This window comes from Scomber scombrus, chromosome 18 (genome assembly GCF_963691925.1).
Source record: "Scomber scombrus chromosome 18, fScoSco1.1, whole genome shotgun sequence".
Classification (NCBI taxonomy): Eukaryota; Metazoa; Chordata; class Actinopteri; order Scombriformes; family Scombridae; genus Scomber; species Scomber scombrus.
This window is the reverse complement of record NC_084987.1, coordinates 20,374,970-20,398,518: the sequence shown is the minus strand read 5'-3', so window position 1 is coordinate 20,398,518 and position 23,549 is coordinate 20,374,970. Positions and strand designations below refer to the sequence as shown.

Genomic DNA, 23,549 nt, shown 5'->3' with positions numbered 1-23,549 from the left:
TCAGCCAAACAACGCAAAAGGACACTTTTAATCTCTACTGATCCTAGAGACTTTGCATAGTGTAGCAGTCATTAATGATGTGGAGGAGATGAGTGTAAACAAGACGGACAACTCAACCGCACACTCTCACTACTCACTCTGCCTAAAGAAGACTTAAAGAGACAGAAAGAGTAGTGACCATGATGTCATTTCACAGGGAGAGAGTCTGTGAGACTCAACTACTTCTGCTTGGACCTCCGTGTGTTTTTCATAAAAAGAGGCATGAAAATATTTGTGTATATATAGATGCATGTGTGTGTGTGTGTGTGTGTGTCTGGCTGCATGGTCATGCACTGAAAAGATGCCAGCGTGATCTGTTTGGCCTCTTTGTTTATGAAAGCAGGCCCTTTCCTGCCCTCTGATGTGCATGCTCAGGCCATGAATAGAGCTTTGTGAGTGGACGCACACACCCTGTCCTCATGATTTGAATGCTGAGTCCATCTGATCAGTTTGTCCCAAACAGAGAAAGAGACAGAGACACAGAGAAAGAGAGAGAGAGAGAGAGGTTGGGATGATTTGATATTATCAGTTGCTCGAAAACAGATTCTCTATATTTTAATGTGGGTCAATGGAGAATGTGTCTTTGTGTTCTTACTTTCTTAGTTTTCATTCTTTTCCCTCCCCGTTATCTGGATGCTTTTGATTAAGCAAGTAAAGGACAGAAAAAGTGGGGAGAAGAGAAGAGGAGAGAAAATGAGAAAAAACAGGAGAGATGGAAAGCTAGAAGGAGGAAAGAACAGAAGATTTGAATTAATTTGAATTAGGTGAAATAGGAGTGTCAAACAGCAAGAAATGGATCAAACTCCCTCTGACACCTCTATCAGATACCAGATTTCTGTCCATCACAGTGGGCGTGGTTTGTCCTGCAACGTCATTGATGCTTATATAGGCTGCAGCTGTGGCGGCGGGCTCGCGCTGATGAGACAGGCAGAGCACTGAGGACCGGCGGCGCGCGCTCACAGTCTCCCACTCAGCCACACACACATACACACACACCCCAAACAAAGAGAAGCACGCGAGGCAGCAGAGCATCCCACCCGTTCAGCCGCGAGCTCACATACAGAACCACCCCCCCTCCCAAAGAACCGAACCGGTCCGGTCCGAGGCTCGAGCGCACAGAACCGACAATGACAACAAACGGAGCGAGTAACGGAACCAGCGACATGCTGCAGATCCAGTTCGGTCTCATCAACTGCGGGAACAAATACCTCACAGCGGAGACCTTTGCCTTCAAAATCAACGCCTCCGCGTCGAGCATGAAGAAGAAGCAGATCTGGACTCTGGAGCAGAGCGGGGACGAGTCCGACGGGAATGTGTTCCTGCTCAAGTCACATCTGGGCCGGTACATCGCCGCCGATAAGGACGGGAACGTTACCGGAGAGAGTGAGACCCCGGGCCCGGAGTGCCGGTTCATCATCACCGCCCATGATGACGGCCGCTGGTCCTTGCAGTCCGAACCTCACGGACGCTACCTGGGTGGCACCGAGGACCGGATCATCTGCTTCGCTCAGACCGCGTCCGTGGCGGAGAAATGGAGCGTGCACATCGCCATGCACCCGCAGGTCAACATCTTCAGCCTGACGCGCAAACGTTACGCGCACCTGAGCTCTAAGGTGGACGAGATCGCCATCGACCGGGACGTCCCGTGGGGGGTGGACTCCATGATCACCCTGGTGTTCCGCGAGCAGCGCTACCACCTGCAGACCTCTGATAACCGGTTCCTGAAGAACGATGGAGATCTGGTCGCCACGACGGACAAGAGCACGGGCTACACGCTGGAGTTCCGATCTGGCAAGGTAGCGTTCAGGGACTGTAACGGCAAGTACCTCGCGCCCTCCGGGCCCTCCGGTACCATGAAGTCCGGTAAGAGCGCGCGCGTGGGCAAGGACGAGCTGTTCGTGCTGGAGCAGAGCCACCCGCAGGTCGTGCTCACCGCTGCCAACGAGAGGAACGTCTCCACCCGGCAAGGTGGGTGTGGTGGTCCGGTATGTGTGGGATGCAAGCCTGGTGTGTGGGTGTGCGTGTTGGTATCTCATGTGTCCCTGGCAGAGGAAGGGTTAAAGTGATGGAATGTCAGACTGCATCCCCCTACACACACACACACACACACACACACACACACACACACACACACACACACACACACACACACACTCGTGCATTCTGAAGTGTGGGATATGGGACATATATGGCTCATGCATGCACACACAATGTAGGCCTGTGTGTACACATTGTGGCTGTTTGGCCATAGTCCACATCTTCATATGAAAATCACTCTGATCTCAAACACTGAAGGCCTGTACACTGAAACTGTCACAGGACTGAAGATAAATCCATCAATTATTACCTCTACTTTTTCTTTACATAGAGCAGATGAAGGCACACTAAGTATTGCACATATGGTAGCCGGTGTGTGGTTGAATTGTACACATTACTGACATGAACAGTGTAACAAAGAAGTGCACACAGCCTGTGTGTTAACAGCATCATGTGCACGTGTGCCATCATTCAAATGTAAAACAGTCTTAAACTGGAGAAAGGCTCAACTGGCAGAAAAGCTCCACAGTTAGAGGAGATGAAGGACACACACACACACACACACACACACACACACACACACACACACACACACACACACACACACACACACACACACACACACACACACACACACACACACACACACACACACACACACACACACACACACACACATTTAATCCTTCAAATGGTAGAGAAAACTCAAATGTTTTACATATGGTGAGCTCATATTGAGGTTTTCTTTCCTATAATCTATTCTGAAGCATTTCATTTTACTTAAAACCTCTGCTGTTGATATTAGTCACAACTTTAAAATGCCATTACCATGAACGCCAATGATCTCTGAAAAAGAACCTGAATCATCATTATTTTAATCATACAGGCCTGACGTCATGGCAACCCCAAACCAAATCATCCTCTGAGTTCATTTTCCTCCTGCAGCTGTGTAATCAAACTGGAACACAAAGCTGAAATTAGAGCTTTTGAGAGTGTTCACACAGATTCATGTTTCTTCCAGCAGTTCAGAAACGGACACACAGACACATGACCTTTGTTGATACACCTGGTTGAACCTCCGCCTCTCATAACCGGTGGGCTGTGTATCAATAATTATTGGGAAGACACTCTCCTGACCTAATTATTGCTCTTTTATTCCCCTTTTTCAGATTAATTCAGCCTGTTTTTGTCTGTGTGTGTGTGAGAAAGGTAATGTTGTCCATGTGTGTCTGGCTCTCAGATGTGCGAGTGGGCAGAGATGCAAGCATGTCTCTCTCCACCTTCTTCCTTCCTTCCTTCCTTCCTTTTCATCCTCACCCATCTTTCCTTTTTCCATCTCCTCCTTTCCTTCCGTCCCTCATTGTTCCTTCTGTCTTCTTCTCATCTCCTTTCGCTGCCTTCTCTCCCATCCTCCTCCTGCCTTGACACCCCCCTCCCCCATCTTTTTGCTCCACCAGCCTTCGGGCCTGGCTGCTGTGCATCTCAAGTCATTATCAGTGGCGATTGCCGTCTAAATAAACAACCATCTATTGTCTATAAGAGGAAGTGTCATTAAAATATTTGAGGTCTGAGTGAATGTGGGGAACCGTGGCCCTAAAAACCTCTGAGTCCTCACTAAAAAACAAATCGCTGATGGTATGTTGGTAGAGACGAGGAGAATGAGTGAGACAGCAGAGAGACTGTAGCACTCACTGTCCAGTGTAATGAATGATAGGGATACTGATTGATGATCTCTAACGCTTTAATTAGCGCATTTGTGGTCAGAGAAACACACTGGTGAGAATACCGTGCGGTTTAGTGGTTTCTCTTCCTCTTTTCGGAAAGCATCATCAGCCCATCTTTTTTTATTTTCAGCTCCTGTCTCTCTGTCACAGCCCGAACCTCCCTGCTTTATTTATTTGTCAAAGGAACATTTATCCACTTTTCTCTTCCATCAGCTCCTTTTTTTTCTCCTCCATGACTGGTGCTCAGTGTCAGACACAAAATGGAGGCCAGTTTGTGGAGGAGGTTGAATAAAAATGATCATGGCTTTGAAACACTATATTTAAAAAAATAAAAAAAATAAAATAAAAAAAAAGGTAATTAATTTGATGTAATTGGATGATGAGATCCACTTTAATAATCCCCAAATGAAAAAAATGTCATTGTCTGACATTCTGCTCAATCAGATCATCCCTTTTTCTCGTGGAGGGAAATCCTGCTCACACAGTTGCCATGGATAAATGAGACAGTAAATGTACTAACTGCCATTTAATCACATTTTATCAAATAATTGATAGAAGTGTAGTTGCTGGGAAGAGTTAAATGAAATTTGGGATATGCTAGGCTATGCTTACTTTACTTTTTGTCCATATAGTTGATTAACTAATAACACAGCTTTAGATATATTGATGCTTCAAGTGAAATTTGGCGTGTTGCCTTCAATCATGTTTGCTAGATTGCTGTCGTCGCCGTCTCCTCGTCTTAGTTAGCGCGTCATACGTTCCTTAGCGCGTTACTGATCATGCTAATTGTCAGTTAGCAAAATAGTCTGAAACTGGCGGCAGAAATGTGTAACATGTTTCCAACAAAACGGTGGCCAGTTTTTTTACCACTTATAAAAACATTGTTCAAAATCAATACTAGTGGTCAAAAACTTCACAATACACCTTTTTAAATACAGCTTTCTTGAGGAGGTCATTATAAAAATCCATAGTTTCCATTATTATTTAAATTCGGTAATGATGGGATGCTAACTTCCAATCTCTGTCGTCATGTTACCTCCTATAGAAATGATCCCAAGGAGTTCACGCAATGAGTTACGCCGAGATTCAAAATTTCGGAAAAAGAGCACACACTATCAGATTGGTGCTAGATACCGTGGATAGCTTGAGGTATCAGTTGGTATCTGATAAGAAGAAGTTGGCTCATTGCATCTCTAATCTGAAGTCAGTTATTGTTCTTGCTCAAGGAAACCGAACGCATGTACTCCCTGCTGTGTCCATAACTAGCAGGAGGTCTAAGTATTTAGAGGAAGTCCATGTTTGACCCGCCAACAACTGGATCATTGTAATGTAGATTAAATGTGGAATTAAACTGGCTCCAGATGTTTTTAAACTGACAGCTGCTCAGCGGCTATTTGCCTGGCAGACCTGAGCCAAGATGGTGGTCAAAGTCGGCTGGCTTCCATTAGCAGCCGAGGGTTTTTGACGAGAGCGGGCCCAAGTGGGTCAGTCCGAAAGCTGCTTTGTCCAAATCCAAACTGTTTTTGTGACTCTTGCTTAAATGTCGTTGACCGTGTTCACACACTTAAACTCAGTAAATCCAGCAAAGACATGCAAAGACAGGCCTCATCATTAAATGGAGCCATTAGTTGATTGTGGTCGAAATGTTGAGACCTACTTTGGATTATTTAAATGTATTTTTATTCCCATTTCTGTTTACGTTCAACTCTTCCATAAAGTAAAAATGTAACTGTTTTAACCAGCTTGTTCTTATTATTTTACGTTTTTAGGTGAGTTGTAGAAACAATCCCAGATTACCAGTTGAGGTCATTTGGGTAAAATGAGAAATCAGATTGGTTTCACTCAGGTCAGTTTACTATGTAAACCTTTTAACTGAGAGTTGAAAACCCCTCTGATTGCTTGTGTCTTTTCATGGACTTGTAAATGTGTAACCTGCATCTTAACAATAGAAGTAGTTATTAAAATGTAGTCATAATAGATGAGACACATTGCCAAAATTACTAAAATGAGACCTAAGAAGTACAAAAATGTTCTTTTCTCTCATGCGAAAATAAAAACTCACATGACAATGTCAAACAATGACTCTAATATTCTAAACTTATTGCAATTTATTATGAATTATGTGTGAATCCAAAAATGCTGCAAAGACATCAAGAGACATTCATTTTTGGACATCAGCTGTAATACTCCCACCAAACTTCCTGACTCTTCTGTGTCATTTAACCATTTTTGTTGCTTCCCACATCTAGTTTCTGATTCAGTAATCACAGTAAGTAGGCTTTTAATTAGCCAACACATTGTCATTACTTCACAGTTGCCTGTACTATGAAGTCTGATTCTCAGACACAGTGGATAAGTCTGTAATTTATGAAACAACCAAACTTAAACCCATTAAATTCATATTAATTAAAGCATGCAGTCTTGACATGTAAGGACCCACTAGAATCACGTCTAATTATATGACAACTATTAGACACACATTACAGCAGCTCTCCTGTTTCTGCCATTCATAATTGCTTTTAATCTGACCCTGTGCTGCTGCTCACTTCCTGACTGTACCATCCACTCTCTCTTATCCCTGGAAAAGGAGATGGTCACAAATTCCCTGAGAGACTGTTTAATGACCCTCATATGGCCTGAGACACCATTATCAGTCAGTTAGCCTGGAGCTCAATGGCCTTTTAAGTGGCCTGCCTAGCCCCTAAACTGTGGCGCAAGTGTGAGTGAACACGGAGCACTGGTTCGTCAACCAAATGGATGAGAGACCATCACTTCCTGTCGACTCCTGGTGTGACAGCTGAGTGCTGACTGTAACGTATCATCTTCATTGCCTCTGGCTGCAGGAAAGCATCTAATTGTATATCTGGTCGGGATGTGATTCCTGTTTGGACTAAACTGTTCTTGTGTCAAATAATAACTTCACCTGAATAAATATGAGAAGCCAAAAAAACCCTGGTAACATCTGTTGCTATGGCATTAAGCCAGTACAACCTGAATGTTTTCTGGCTGCACACTGTGACTAACATCCACGAATGCATGATGCAAGGCCTTTAAAACATGACTAACATGAAAAGATTTAAAATACAAAGTGACTCTTAGGCTTAGATCACGCTTTTAAAGGAGTAGTTCAACAGAGTTTATTTGCTTTCTTGCTGACAATTGAGATGAAAAGATCGATATTTGGTCAAATTGGGGTTATGTGTGGACTGTTTCTTGGCCAGGAGCAGTGACTCCATGACCTGAAGAGGCACATTATCCTTCATAAAACCACAAATTGCCAATTTTACTCTGGTTTTTGTACAGATTAAACAAACACAAGATATAACATGTCATTTGGGGAGTTGCTGGTAGGCAGATTTTGTTACAATTTGACATAGACAGACCAGCCGTTTCATGTTGCTACTGGCTGTTTTATGGTTGTCGGGTCTGTTTTGTCAGACACTAGAACTCCCATTCTCAACATTTTCATCAAATCTTGCTTGTAATCAGCCTCTAAATCCTGTGTAGTGCAGTGGCTGGTTATAAGTGTGCACTCCATGTTGTGTCTGGCCATGAATCAGCCCTGACACCCTTTCTGTAGCCTTCAATTCCACCCCCCCCACACCCACCCACCCACACACACATGCTGGCAGGAAATGAGACACAACTTTGACCTTGGCTGGTGTGCATTAAACCCTTCAGGGTGAAGACTCTACAACGCATCAACACGCTTGATGCACAAGCCCACACAACACATGAAAAGGAGGGAAGTGATTAATTTATGCATCCTTGCTGGCGTTCACTGGCTTTGACCTAATGTACAGACTTAAATGTTTATAGAGCCTTGGTATGTTTGTGTGTTTTCAGTCTGTCATTATGCGTGTATGTGTGTGTGTGTGTGTACTGGGGGTGTGCCAGGGGAGCCGGGAAACTCTCCCACGTAATGTTGTCTACATTATTACAGGTTAGGCTTCAGCTGGTCGCTAGTGTGTCATGCTGCTCCTCTCTGGGTGGCTCCCATTAACTCACAGTCCAGCAGTAGACTACTTCACGGTCGATTTTGGCAACACACTGAACACAGGACAAGTTTGAAATCAATTTGCCAAAAGATTTGGGACATCCTCGGGCATAACATGTCTGCCCTCATTTGAGGAGGGTTTGTTAGAGGAAATGGGAGTCTTGATGTGGTGTGTGTGTGTGTGTTTTCAAGTGTGTCCCTACTGTATGAGCAGCTTTAAATCAGCACTGTATTCAGCGTGTAGGCCGGCTGGTGGGTCATGCTGTGTGTGTGTTTGGATCAGAACAAAGGCTGATGGTCTGGCTGCCTGTTTGTGCCCCAGCTGGTCGCCTCCTCAGTCAGGCTCGCGAAACAATAGCAGCACGCACACACACCATCGCACTTGATACAGTCGCGTTTGTTCACAGCAGGCGTCCGATGCTGGCTCACAGTAACCGAGGCCAACAATCTGTGCCTGCCGCCATCAGGCTGAATGAGGTGGGCGGGGCGGACAGAAAGATGGAGGGGTTGTTTTCAAGAGCTGGGCTCGGTGCGGCTGTGTTTGTGTGTGTGTGCGCGTGCGTTTTGGTGTGGTTTGGGAGGATCCTGCATGTGTGGTCACTACTTTTGATGTGGTGTACAGACCCTCCACTCTTCTCCTCCCATTAACCCTATGAGCTTCACAAGCTCATCAGTGCAGATGTAAAGATGAGTGTACAATAAACTCACACACACGCAATCATGGATGAATCCTAACAGGCATCCTCGGACTCTCTCTGGGTCACGGCCGAGGCTCCACAGGCCTCAAGTTGAGTGTTATTTCTCCGTCAGTCTTTTATTTTCATGTCGTGCTTGTGTACACACCAATATTTTTCTTTCCTTGTGACCAGTTTCAATGTTGGTGTATGAGAGACACAAATCCTCTGACTTTGTGTAAAGAGCAGAGCCTTATCTCATTACCTTCCAACATTCAGGTTTTCAGGAGGAAATGGCAGCACCTATAATAGGCTTCCATGTAAATTCAAATGTATTCATTTGATGTGTCGCCAGCTGGACTAAAACACTGTTGTGCAGTTCAAGTTCCAGCATGCAAATTGTTCCTTTTATGTTGTTATTTCCCTTTTATTTTCATATAAGGTGATTCATGTTTGTTGTCCAAAAAAACAATTGTGAGAAACCAACAGTGCAGCGATGAGTACAGAATGCGGGGAGTCATTTTATTGAGTTTGAGATTATTTTATTGTACAGCAATCAGGTGTTAGTTTTATTTAAAGCTACAACCAATCAAATAATGGGGAAAATAATTAACAGATTAATTGATGATGAAAAAAATCATGAGTCGCAGTCCTAATTAGTGAATTGTCATGGGTACATATAGGATATTTTTACACTAAACTCTACAAAAACTGGTGCTTCCTGCCCGCAGTCAACATCTATAATATTTACAGTTCAAATCACTAGCTGTTTATGTGAGGACGACATTTATGAACTTTTTTGCTGGAAATGGACTAACTTTGACTTATTAAAACAAATGTGCTTTTCTGTAGGCTTGGTAGAGGTAACTCAGATGGAGAATATGTATAGGCAGATAACTTAATGTTAATAATTGTCATTTATAATTATCGGTTCAAGTCCCTAACCTGGTAACACTTAGAGAATGGGTGCTTCATATGTTTGAGGGTTTAAATAATGAGTTAAATGATGATTTTTCTGTTTTTGTGTGACATGGAATAAGCTCCAAGTTGTAGGTGAGTCATTAATCCTGCTGTAAGTGGGTAGAAGCACTCAGCAGATGTTTTACGTTCTCTGTCTCCTGCCACAGTAATGAATGATCTCTGCTGCGCTACTGTACGGAGTATCTGTCGGCCGAGCAGGAAGCTGCGAGGATTAGAGCTAAGTTTAAAGACGTGACTGATCCTGGAGGGGAACAGAGTCTGACCCTCTTCTCTCCTCATTTTTCCTCCTCTACTCCACCTCTAATATGTTCCTTCAAACCCTCCCTGTCCGTTGCTACCAAACTTACATTTCATCTTCTTTGGCCATGTGGTTCCCATTAAGGCTGGTTATATTTTCCTTTACAATCGTGTGTGTGTGTGCCACAAGCATATGTGTGCACATGTGTGCATCCCCACATAGTTCTGCAGAAACTCAATCTGCCTGCAGAGGCCAGAGTTATTGAGTTGACTTCAGTGGGCACTCAACAGGAGAGGAGTAATGTGTGTTTCTTTCTTTTTCTTTTTTCTACACACACAATGTGAGCAGTAAGTCTTCAGCAACGAGCACCTTATGTAATACTTGCTCTGTGTACACACTTGACTGGGATCTTGGTTACTTTCAACATCTTTACATCTTTGACTTCAGCTGGTGTACAGCTTGTGTTGTGTGAAGGGGAAAAGAAATCATCACCAAGGAAACTATGAAACTGTTTAGGGGTTGTCTGAAAATGATTGGACTGGGGACTGGGTTTAGGAACTGTATGTTTTATTTTTTTTTTAAAGGAAAAAAAAAACAAGGCCTTCCTTTTATAAATATTTTCTAGGAACCACTTCTCCATACGCCATGAGGTCAAAAATATTACAACAGTATTGAATTAGCTAATCTCATCATTAAAGCGGAATTATTCTAATTTTAAACATCAGTCTACTAGTACTACTGCACATGTGAAAAATTGTATGTTTAGTCTGATAAATCTCAAGTAATATGGTCAAACAGACAGGATTGCTGTCCTCTGCATATGTCAAAGCTTACTTTTTTGATGATCTCCTTTGTAATTATTTAATTCCTTTTTTTCTTACAATAACCTTTAATAAAATACAACAAAAAATACATCCTACATCCTTTCTGACTCCAACTATACCCCAAATAATTTTTTTACAGTCCCATACTAGATATTTTTGTTCATCAGTTTCATGATGGTCAGCTCATGCTAGGACTTAAAATATCACGACCAGTTGTTTTGATTTCCTTCTAATGTATTCAGTGTGACCACTTGAGCCAGTTGTAGGGCTGCAGAGAACGAGAAACACGGAAAAAATGAGATGGGAGGGGGCAGAGAGGTGCCACGCATGAAACGGGAGACGGAGAGGGAACACATGAGTGCACTGGTTTGTTTTCTCAAACACATCTTTCTTTCTCTCTGGGTTTCGTTCCCTTCTCTTGCTCTGCACACATTTACACAGCAGGCCAACAGAAAGTCTCTCAATCCAGCCCTCTGGCTATAGGCCCATCCACACCATGACCTCATCATATACAATACCATGTATTGTGCCACATGAAGTGCGTGTGCATGTGAGGGGAGCGGTACACTGCAGGGATGTATATGTCTTTATGCTATAGTTGACTCGTGTTTGTTTACTTCTTTGTTGCTCTTAAGTGCCTGACTGGGGTTGATTTTTAATGAGGTCTGGTGTTACACATACAGCAGGGTGTACATATACACACATACACACAGCAGCCTTTTGAACTGGATTTCAAATGGCTGTAATAAGAGCTGTTACTGTACAAACTATTATTTTCATTAGCTATTAATGTTTTCTTGATTAATCAAGTCTATAAAACATCACAAAATGGCAATAGATCCCTGTCACATGTTCCCAAAAACTCAAGGTGGTGTCTTTAAATTGCTTGTTTTGTTTGACCAACAGTCCAAAACTCAAAGATCTTTAAATTACATTGATATAAAGTAAAGCAGCCAAAGATCCCCTGGCTGCTTTACTTTATAATGCATATGGTTTTACAACAAAAAAATTCAATTAACTAGTTAAGAATTCTTGATAGCACGTCGACTACTATTAAATACTGAATCTATGAGTATGCAAATATTCAATTAATACTATTCTCAGTACCTATGTGTGCTGGAGGCTTAAAGTTTCCTCATCACACTTCTGTAAGTTGTATATTGGTCCATGTCACAAATCATGCTCAGAGTCGCACCTTTAAACTCAGATTTAAGTTTAATGCACAACTTCCCCTCAGCTCTTCAACAGATGAACGTGAAATCATCCTTCTAGTGTCAAACTCATACAGAGCACATACGTCGTTCTGGACTTTAACTAACGATCAAAATTTTTCTAGATTAAATTTCTCTTGACCAATTTTAACCGTTTCAGCTCTGGATATCGCTGTCAAGGTTCATGTTTGATACCTGTTTTGTGATCATCCGCTGTGACGAGTAATCCTTTGAACTGTCGCAGGGTTTGTCTGAGCTATCACAGATGTGTGTGTGTGTGTGTGTGTGTGTGTGTGTGTGTGTGCACACAGCTGTGTGAAATCTTTGACTAATCCAAGCTGTCTGATGTTGCTCATTTAGTACGTCCTGATCCTGACCACAGGGTGTGTGTGTGTGTGTGTGTGTGTGTGTGTGTGTGTGTGTGTGTGTGTGTGTGTGTATCAGGGCTGTTGCTTGTTAGTGTTCATCAGCTATTTACTGCCTTTACGTGTGGACTCATGACTGACCCACTAGCCTATATTTTAACTAACCTCAACCCCCTCCGTCTGACCCCACCCAGGTATGGATCTGTCAGCCAATCAGGACGAGGAAGGTGACCAGGAAGTCTTCCAGGTGGAGATCTGTCGTGAAAATAGGAAGTGTGCGTTCCGGACCGCTGCCGGGAAATACTGGACCCTCACTGCGAACGGCGGCCTGCAGTGCACCGCCTCCACCAAGTAGGCATCACACACACATCATTACGTCACGTTATTGTCTAGACTAACATCTGAAACTTAAAGACACACCTGCTTCAATCTGTCAGTGTGTGTACTCACCTCTGAGGCAGTGATTGTGTGCGTTGATCATGGAGAACCTGATACTGGTCTGTCACAGCTCTTAGTCTGTTGTCTTCTCCGGTAACTTGAGAGTTTTTTGTGTGTGTGTGTGCATCCAGTGGGGGCGGATGACTTGTATGTGGGAGGTGAAGAGTGAGTGTGCTCATGGCACTGGTATGTCGTGGGAGATTGAATGCATTTGTGTGCAACCTCAACCTGTAGAGTGATTTTCTTTTATGTGCAGCGATTCTGTCTATCCACAGTGCTGGCTCTTAACCCTTGATCTTTGACCTTTGACCCTGAGCTTGTGGTCGCTCTTCAGTGAGGCCCCAGACAGATCCAGGAATAGGGGTTCAAGGTGCTCTAGTAGCTTGTCATACTTCAGTACTGAGTATAGTACTGTGTTACTTTAATTTTTGTTTTAAGAAGACTTTAAAGGCTTTAATAAAAAATAAATAAATAGGTAGAGTGGTACTCAATAGCTGCAGATGTACAATCATAAAGCAGTGTGCTAAAGTGATACAGAGCACAACAATCTGATCCAGTGTCAGAATGGTCAGAAAAGCATGTGTCCTGCATTAACTCAGGGGTTGGATGGGGAGGGGGGGGGGGATTCATAACAGTTCATTTTTTAAGAGAAGAGAAAGCAGACGGTCACTGACACGGAGGGGTCACACCACCGAGCACTCTGCAGGAAATTCACTGAATTCCTCCATCACATTCTTGAGATTTGACTTGCTTCACTCCTTACAGATTAGACCACAAAAATGTTTTTCTCGGCGGTTTTCAACCTCGAGAGTTTTGGAGAAATATGTCAAAGCTTCTCTGATAAAAGGCAGCAAGAGTAAAAACTGATAAGGGAATGTTAAAGCTTAAACTAGAAAATAAACCCTAATCTCTGCCAAGTGAAAGGATTTAACAAGCTGCTTTATTCAATTTAACTAAAGACAAGTTGAAGCTTATCCCTCCACCCCGAGCCTACCTATCCAATTACCCAACAATTACTTTGGCTCTGGATAAAACAGCTGTAGCTTTCTAAAAGAAGAGCTGAATGTGGGTACACTTGACACTCGTGCAGGTGTGCCACTGGATATCTAACTGCCATGTAAATCCAATTATCCTTCATCCTCTTTCCCTTCACACTTTGCCTTGCCTCTCTTCTGCGTGCAGGTCGGCTAACTGCTACTTTGACATCGAGTGGCGTGAGAAGAGGCTGACTCTCCGGGCTGCTAATGGGAAATACGTCGCCGCCAAGAAAAACGGCCAGCTAGCAGCCTCCGTCGACTCTGCCGGTCAGTGGGATTTTGTTGATGCAGCCGCTCAGACCGTGACACGTAGCAAACACATTTGCTTTTCAGCTGCGGTCGGGGGAATGTCAGTACAGGAATTAAATCATGGCTCAATTGTTCCAGTTGTTGCAGGGCCTCAAATGCTTCAACACTTCAGTTGCATAATGTAACATAGCTGTATACTCCCTGGGGATTTAGTTTTCCTGCTGTCTTTTTGTTTATTCTTTTGCAATGTTCTCACTGTGTTTCTTTGTAAGTTCATCATGCTTGATTGGAAACATTGTGAGAAAACTCCTGACTGTGCAGAACACCATGACCCAGATTTATGAAATATTTAGTCAAAGAGGAGGCTCCATTATGAAATCAAGCTATCAAATCAGAAAGGAGTGGTTTTCACTGACTGTGGGCCAACAATGAAAAGATCCTTCATGATACTGGACAAAAACGAATTACCATGCATGCATATTGATTAAAGTTGAGGCCATGCACATTGAACTTGTTCCATTCATCTATATTCAGTAGCACCTGAATATTGCAGGACACAGACAAAGTTATCAAAAGGCAATGTGAGGACTTTGTTTGGCTATCAGAGCAGCTTGTTTTATTGCTGCGAGACACAGGCCTGAAGTCAGCAAGCAGATCAGAAGATGCTCAAATTATAAAGCTGCTACTTTGTGCCAGCATTAGCAGATAAAAGCTGAAAGTTTAGCTTTGTGCTGCAGTTTCTAACTAGGGCCTGTTAGCTGCTCTCTTTTTATAGAATTTTTTGATGCAAGTTGCTTTTCATACATGGTTTTTAGTGAGAAATATGAATACTTTGCCCTCTTTTTTTTAAAGCCCAAATTGCCCTTGCAAAGCCAGTATTAGAGTTTTTGATGATTTTATTTATTAGTTTATAGTGAAATTAACAAAGTTGTCATGTCTCTGCAGTAGCCTTTACATTCTGACACCTAGACATATATTTAATCACTATCTGTCCTTAGGAGAGTCTGAGGAGTTTATCATGAAGCTGATTAACCGCCCGATCATCGTGCTGCGTGGGGAGCACGGCTTCATCGGCTGCAGGAAGGTGACCGGGACGCTGGACTCCAACCGCTCCTCCTACGACTACTTCACTCTGGAGTTCAGAGACGGAGCCTACAGCCTTCAAGGTCAGTTGCATTAAGGTGTTTAGCTGACAGCAGGTAAAAGGTCCCAAGCATGACACGAGTCACATGGAAGCTATTTCAGGTCGGTTGTTGCATGTGCAGCAGCATTACACAACTGGCGGATAGGTTGTCAGTGCATGTGGGGTGGGAGGCTCCTGCAGGCATACAAGGGATTAAAATCATTTATTCTCTAAGCAATGCTCATTATGTACTTAATCATGAGGCGTTTGTGCCAAAAATAAGGATTTGATTTGGATAATTTTACTGCCTTCACATTACGTAATTTAAACAAAGCAGTTTTAAGCCAAACCTTTGTTCCCTCCTCCTCCATTTTCACACTTTTCCACCATGTTTCCAACACACGATATCTCCCTCTACACTCTAATGTCACACCCTCCCACCTTTTCTCAATCTTCTCTAATCCCCCCCCCCGCCCCCCGTATTTCCTTTCTCCCCTCCTCCTGCAGACTCGACTGGTAAATACTGGATGGTGGGTAACGAGCAGTCGGTGGTGAGCAGCAGCGACACGCCCGTCGACTTCCTCTTCGAGTTCTGCGACTACAACAAACTGGCCATCCGCCACGTCGCCGACGGCAAGTACCTCCGCGGTGACCACGCAGGCGTGCTGAAGGCCAACGGCGACGACCTGGAGACCGCCACACTCTGGGAGTACTGAGGGAAGTGGGGGAGGAAAGCACGCCAACGTGGATGCAGTCGCCCACTGCTGCGATGTTGATGAATGAAATGAAGTGCGGCGACGCAGCACAGCAGCACTACCCCTTCATACATCTACCTACCCACAATCCCCACTCCCAATCCATTCCTTTATATTATACCCTGTACGTATGACTTTATTATGTTGATAAACTGCACAGAGAGAAAAGGAAGGATGGGAAGGAGACACTACTTTCTCTCCTGCCTCCCTTTCCTTCCTCTTTATCTACCTATCCCTCCCTTTCTCAGCTCTGCTCTGCAGTGCCGACCTTTATCTGTTGCCATAGTTACCGTGGGGCTGTGCACTTTCCTGCTCCGATCTGGTTTGCTGCTCGACCTGTCACTCACCCCCATTCCTCGCGTTACCATTGGGCCCCTATTCTCGCTCGGCCGGGCCGTACTTCCTCCAAGAGCAGAGCTACGTTTAAAGAGCCCCTCCTGTCTGAGTTAACCCCTTGTCTTTCTACTTGTCCCTATTGTCTGTGTGAGCAGCACATGGTGGCAGTATTTATGGTGTCTGACCTGGTGTGGTAGATCTGTTCCTACCTGATCTAATCTCTAAATACTGATTCACTCCTGGATAAAGTCTGCTTCAGCTGCTTCCTGTCAGTGGGTCTGTTTTTGTGTAGATTGGTTGAGTAGAAACAGATTTTCGGTTTTTGTGTGGAAGCGTCTATCAGATCGGGTCTCGTATGTTTGTTTCTGGAGCAGGCCCTGTTGCCTCTGTGTGATGACTATGTGATATAACTGGAGTGGATCTGATGATGATGATAAAGATATCGAAGATGATGTTCTTGACGGGTTTAACTCCACTCTTCATCTCAACTGTAAAATATTCAAATGTGAACCAGTTTCCTGTGTTGTTCTTTAGCTGTGTTCTCATTGGTTGGCAGGGAATCTGATTTCCTGGACCAAACAGGACGTAGGAAGTTAAAACACTTGTCACCCCCACCCCCTTCCACAAACCTATTGTCCCGAGAACAGTATAAAGCAAATTAAAAATAAACCCAGTGCGGTCACTTATGTTTACTGCACTCACCTGTCTTACTGGAAGAAAAAGCACTTGCTGACACACAGTTGGATTAATCTCTTTTTCTATGTCCAAGGCACAGACATTATCATGGGTGGGAGTACAGTAGGTAGCCATAGCAACTGGAGTGAAATGATTTATAGACCCTTATGAAAGCTGCTTTTTAAATCCCTTGACCAAACACAAACCTCATCCTTTATTTCTAGACCAAACCTTTGATACTGGATTAACAAACCATCTCAGTGACTTTCACACAACTGACAAAACTGGAACCTGGTGCTACTAACTCACTCATAACATGTTAATAAATGTTACAGTTACTTGACAAGCATCTCGCATACTGTCTGGACCAACAAATCATCAAATCAAGAGAATTATGAGTTCAAAAGAGCAAGAATCTGCTCCTTTTTTTTGGTTTTGGCTTCAGTCCGACCTTTTTGAGCAGTGTTACGGCAGCCTTTAAATGAGATATGACTAAATATTATTTCTTTGTGTTGGATGTCCCTGACTCATCAGTGAAGGTGGGGAGGGGATAGATTAAAAAAAAAGAAGCAGATTTGTCTTTCTGCTAAATTTGTTGTTTATTTGACTGAAATGTTTTCTGTTACGCAGTCATGTAGCACATTGCTCCCATGAGTCCTGACTTCTTTGATTCTCTACCCTTCAAGCATTCCTCTGATGTGGAAATCAGTATGGAAAACCAATCACTGTAGACCCATGAAATGATACATGATTGTAGCCAGCTCCTAACAAAGTCCCTCCTTTTTTTTCTTTCTGAAGTTTAGTCCATTTTTGCAATGAAGGGTTGAGAATCTCAAGCAAATGAAAAGATCCTCGAAGAAACGGTCTCCAAGGTAACCAAGTCCAAGGCTTAGACAAACGGATGTGGAAGGGTAAACATGTGGTAATGACTGTGCCTTACTCTTGAGTTTTTGGGCAGTAGGAAAATAAAAGATTAAAGAAAAAAAAAAGTCCACATCTTTGCTTTGTATAACTGGAACTTCCTTTTGTATTATTATTTTGTATAATTTTTTGATATTGTGGATTAATCTCTCTCGTGCCATTGGTTCACCTGAAATCCAACGACCAATAAAACTGGGATTTGGAATGCTACACGTCTCATTTATTGTTTTTCGTTTTTTATTCACACTTTAACACTTGCAAACATAGAGAATACATTATTGCAATAAAGCTTAATTGAAGCTTTATCACATTGTCCATGATAGCTATTCCATAAATTTGACCCTTAACTAAGCCAATGTAGTTATTTTTGCCTGTTAAGCTTTCCGTTTCTCACATTACACATGTACGATGATAATTTATCATCAAAATTATTTTCTAGTAATTTCTGAAAAAATGGGCCCTTGACTTCAGACTGAGGTAGACAAAAGTAACATGTCATTTATAGCCAGCAACCATCGATTTTGGCAGCTAAAATGACGGATGAGCTAGCAAAGTATGCCAACGTTAGCTTTATTAGTTGGTTAAAAAGCCTCTTAGTAACTTTGCAATGTTTCCAAATATAACCTGTTTTAATACAAGAACTCTGTAAAGCTGTCTTAAATGTGTACTCAATGACTAGATACATGATAGTGTGCTAAAAGGCCGAGGCTAAAGCTACATGTCCCAAAAAGATCGACGTAGAAGACTAAATATGAACAAAAATTGTTCTTGTATTGCAGTATAGAGCTGGTGTCCTAACGTAAGTTAAGGAGAAATGTATGCACAGGGATAATTTTATGAATTGTCTATTTTCAAACAGCATGTTTCACTATGGGAAAATAACGTATGAAATGCTTCTGCATAGCTGTGAAAATAGGAAATAATACTAGGTTACTATTGTAGGTAATAAGCTATTAGCTAGACATGCTAACGTTTGCAGCTTTTGTTACAGCAGACCAACACACTACTGACATTTTAGCTCTTGCATTTTTAGTTTAGCTATGGTAAAGAAAGAAAAAAAAAGAAACCATCTAAATTATTCATAAATGAACAATACAAAGAGTTTATTCTTACTGCAGGCCCCTTGCACATCATTTCAACATGAAGAGAAACACAAAGCCTGACAGCTTGCCATGCCTCACAGTTACACACTCATTGTTCAGTAGAGCGGTTTAACTAACGGTCACTTGGAAAAATACAGACTTTTAGTGCATCATAGTGCACACTATCCTTGAATTCAACATGACATTTAGGTACTTCAGGAGACCAAAAAATCTTGTATTGAATTTCATATGAAGCTGAGTTTAAACAGGGCTTGACAGATACAGGAAAGGGTCTTTGAAGTGGAAGATGGCTGTTGACAATTTCAGGCCAGATTCATGCTTATTCTTGCATAAAGGCTTTGTAGCTATATGACGGTCGTAGTTCAACCTACATTGTTCTGTAAATCATAGCATTTTCTCGCTCCTGCTCTTTTCTCATATAATCATAGCGCTACATACTGGGTCTCCTGCCAGTTTCTGACCACATGGAGCAGCTCCATGTGCTGTCCCACTTACACACACATATACATGGAAACACACACACTTTTTCCTGTCTGCTGAATAGAGCCTTTGTGTAGAAACATTTATTCCAGTGCGGAGAAAGGGCAACCCCCTCTAAAGATTCACATGCACACACACACACACACACACACACACACGAACACACACACACACACACACACACACACACACACACACACACACACACACACACACACACACACACACACACAAACACACACACACACACACAAGCACACTTTCAGGATGGTAATGTAATGATGGAGCCTCCAGAGCAGGTCTCTAATCCATTTCCCCCCTGTCAGGCTTGCAGATCCCAGAGGAACACCCAACATGGCAAAACAAACACACACCCCTCCATCTAATCTCCTCCCCTCTGCTGCCTCATCTCCCGCTCCCACCTAATCTTTCTCCCCCCCAGTCTCTCTCCTACCATCAATCCCTCTATCACTCAAACTCATATTCCACCCCTTTCTCTCCCATTCCTCTTTTCCCTCCCTCCCTTTTTTCTCCTCCCTCTTCTGAGCAATTTTGATGAAAAGATGAGTCACTGAAAATATGACCCAGATCCCAGAAATGGGTGCAGTGGTTTGTGGGTAAAGTGTCATGCTGCAGGCAGAGCCGGCTGGTTGGCCCAGAACGAGCAAAAGAGACACAGGGAGGGAGGGGGGGTGGAGAAGCTGTGTGCAAAATGGCTGCCGTCTCCACCCACATCTGAGTACCCCACAACCAATCACCCTGTTACCATGGAAACACCAGCTTCTACAAGCGGAGCAGTGAGGTCTGAATCAAAGAGGGAGGCCAGAAGAGGCGATGTGTGAGTGTGTGTCTCCTGGGCTAAAAATGTAAAAAAAACCAAAAAACAAAAAACAACCCACTTAATTACATCCAAAATGCTGGCTGATTGAGGCTTGTGTGTGTTTGTGTGGTGTGTCTGGTGTTAGACGGTGGGGGTTAGAAGGGTTAGGATGAGAAGCGTTGGGGGGCAGCAGCTGCAGGAGAAAGAGGAGGACGAGGAGGAGGAAGCCTTTGATCAGAGAAGAGCTCATCATTGAGGAAACAGCACAAGGCCGAACCTGTCCTCCTCTTATATTCTTCCCAGGTACTCGACTGCAGAGGATTTGTGTGTGTGTGTGTGTGTGTGTGTGTGTGTGTGTGTGTGTGTGTGTGTGTGTGTGTGTGTGTGTGTGTGTGCATGGCCTCCCCACCAGCTCGCCGTGTTTTTCCATCACTCACGTGGCAATGCAGTCAGTGGGTCACTGAGTCAGTCAGTAATCTCTTTAGGGGATATGAAGGAGCAACACGGGTCTGTGCAGGATGAATAGCAGGTCGACTCACTGTGACAGATCAGCCATGAGAGACTGTCGACATACTTTCACATCAGCACTGCATGTTGTGTCAGATCAAACCCAGTGTTCATTTAATAAATAAGCCACATTCAGCAAATTATCCCCTTTAAAATAAAAAATACATCACAAGAGTCCAATAATTAACCTTCAGTAAAGACTATAAGGTGCTCTTCAATAGGACATCTGGGGGGAAAAGTACAAAACAATTTCAGTGAAATTTTGGTGCCAGATCAGGCTTGAAGTTTTGTGGTAATCCAGATGTAATTATTGCTTTTCCATCAGAACTGTGAAGCAAATGGGATGTTTGCAGTTAGAAGTGATAGGAATGATGCCTTTAGGTGCAACAGTGATGGTGCAATGCAGGACTGTTTTGTAACCAGTTAGTCCTGTTGACATAAGAAAGTATTTTTTTGGAAGGTAGAGCATATGAACTGTAAGAAACAAACACATTACAAATGAGTTATATGAAAAGAGGAAAACAAAGTGGAAAATGAATGTAGAGCAAAAGTGTAAGGACAAAAAAGGACCAGCAATGTAAGAGTATACTAATGTACTAGTGTTTAAAGGACTGAAGCACACGGTAGGTATGAATCATCCAAAGATTGTATGAGCAGGTTTACTGAGGTCACAACACTGAGCAGCACAGCTGTAAAAGCCCACACTCATTAAAAATACACACGCTCATTAAAGATACACATAAACAATAACATACACAAACAAAGCCAGCGGAGGTGGAGCAGCAAAAACTGTCTGGGGAGCAAATGCTGCCAGACACCAGCACTCCCTGAGGATGAGGCGGCAGAGGGCTTTAATATGCATGCACAAACACGCACACACCCACGCACACACACACACACAGGGACAATGTGTGACTCTCGGGTTGTGAAGGTTGTCTCGGTCACCACGGATGATGCATATATTGTACAGTTACAGTCACACTCGCTCTCACAGGAACATGAATAACAGGAAGCTGCAGCAGAGGCAGTGTTTGTCAATCTCAGGTGTCTCAGGAGATTTGCAGGTCACGTCTGGTTTATATTTTCAGAGCTGCAGACAGAACCACAGTTCAAATCTGTCTAATCAAAACCCATTCAGAGAATCAGGTCTATAGCAGCTGTTCATTGAAAGGCCTGACAGTTTATTTTTTGTAGTTTGAATGTGGAGCAGTGACGCAGTTCCTGAACCTCAAGGCAGATAAGACGAGGCCTGTTCATTCATATGGCACATTTCATACACAATGGCAATTCAAGGTGATTTACTTTTAGCATAAAAGAAATAACGTAAGAAAAAAAGAAACAACAACAATGCAAAAACAACATAAGTTAGAAGAAGGTAACATGGAAAAAAAATCCTCTATCATATTGTATCAATATATGTAATTGTTGTATATATTATATTCTGGGAAATCAGTTGAGAAACTTTTAATATATGAACAGTCTGAAAGGAATGTCTGTTTTTAGGTAATACCTCAAGTTCTATACCTGACAAATTAACATACCTCATCATAATGATGCATAAATCGTACAGAAATCAATGTTCTTACCATGAAATAGTCCTGCTTCTTTAATACATCAATACATAGTGATTAGATAGCTACTTTGGTATTTAAGCTATGGTAACAATTCTGACAATATCACAAATCACAAATTTGACTCAGGAGGCTTTGTAGACCTGTACAGAATTACAACATTCTCTGTACTTAGACCCTCGATTTAGATATCTAAAACCTCCCCAAAAATCATTTGAACAGGGAAAAAATGGAAGAAATCTCAGGAAGAGCAACAGAAGAGGGATGTGTCTCCTAGGACTGATAAATATTGTGTGCACAGAATAGAACACAAATTACAGAATATAGCATTGAACAGGACAATAAAAGTATTATGGATTCATATGAAAAATGTGAAGAGGGTGCCAAGCAGTTTCCAGGACAGAATAGGACCTGAGCCATGTGACCTCCATCACCATGGAGACCTGGCAGGAGGACAGACTACACATGCAAACAGGGGAAACTCACATCACACCCTTCACATACACAGAAGAGACAAGAAAATATATTATTCACAAAAGAGAGAGAGAGAGAGAGAGAGAGAAAAGGATAAAGACGTCACTCAGAGAGAGAGAGAGACATGAGGGAAGGCTGAACTCCTGGATGGGGAACCAGATTCAAAACCTCAGGAAAAAAGGCTTCCCTGACTCCCCAACAGCCAGGGAAGAAGAGCGATTCCAGGGTGGTTTCTGGTCCAGCAAGAGATGTCTGTGAGACAAGAGAGGAGGAGAAAACAGGGAGAGAAAAGAGAGGCACACACAGCCTGGCAGCTCATGTTTCTGAAAAACAAAAACAAAACAGAAGATTAGAAAGATGCAATAGTTATCAGAACAGTTTAGATAATCAATACTCTCATCGGCAGAAAAGAAACCGACCGACCCTGCAATACAAGGTCATGAACTACTCAATTAAAGGCAGCTAATTGTAGGTTAAAGCAAAAAGATGAGTTTTAAGTTTAGATGTAAGGACTCCACAGACTGGGGTTGTCTGATGTCAGCGGGGGGGTTATTCCATAATAATGGGCTGATAGGAAAAGGCTCCGCCGCCTGCTCACTTCTTTTTACATTTTGGAACACACAAGAGTCCTGCATTCTGAGAGTGGAGAACTCAATATCACATTTTAGCTTTGTGACTTAAATGGAAAAAGGCAGTGTTGGTGATTTCTTTAATGTGCTTAACAGCTGGGAACAAATGTAACACCGAGATTCTTGCCTGCCACACTTCATGAAATCACACAGTTGTCGAGCGTTAGTTACCTTCACTTATCACTAACACGTGTCTGTGTCTAGCAGGGCAAACAACCAGCACCTCTGTTTTATTCAAATTTATAAGCAGGAAATTTAGCGATATCTGATTTTTCACAGCAGCCAAGCAGGACTCTAATTTATTAATGTGAGTATGGTCAGCCCTTTTGGCACATATAGCT

At 42.9% G+C, this 23,549-nt stretch overlaps 1 protein-coding gene across 1 annotated transcript; it reads left to right on the top strand.

Annotated features, from left to right (window-relative positions):
* The first annotated feature begins 1,014 nt into the window (after window positions 1-1,014).
* On the top strand, window positions 1,015-17,828 carry fscn1a (fascin actin-bundling protein 1a). The gene is made up of 5 exons (XM_062438629.1): window positions 1,015-2,007; window positions 12,285-12,441; window positions 13,711-13,832; window positions 14,813-14,980; window positions 15,445-17,828. Exons 1-5 carry the CDS (start codon window positions 1,167-1,169, stop codon window positions 15,651-15,653), a joined length of 1,497 nt encoding a protein of 498 aa, XP_062294613.1. The 5' UTR covers window positions 1,015-1,166; the 3' UTR covers window positions 15,654-17,828.
* The last annotated feature ends 5,721 nt before the right edge of the window (window positions 17,829-23,549 follow it).

Bases quoted from the DNA above. Each gene is read 5' to 3' on its own strand.
- fscn1a (XM_062438629.1), top strand. From the start codon at position 1,167: ATGACAACAAACGGAGCGAGTAACGGAACCAGCGACATGCTGCAGATC. The intron at 12,442-13,710 runs GTAGGCATCACA...TTCTGCGTGCAG, and splicing joins CAGTGCACCGCCTCCACCAA to GTCGGCTAACTGCTACTTTG. The intron at 13,833-14,812 runs GTCAGTGGGATT...ATCTGTCCTTAG, and splicing joins AGCCTCCGTCGACTCTGCCG to GAGAGTCTGAGGAGTTTATC.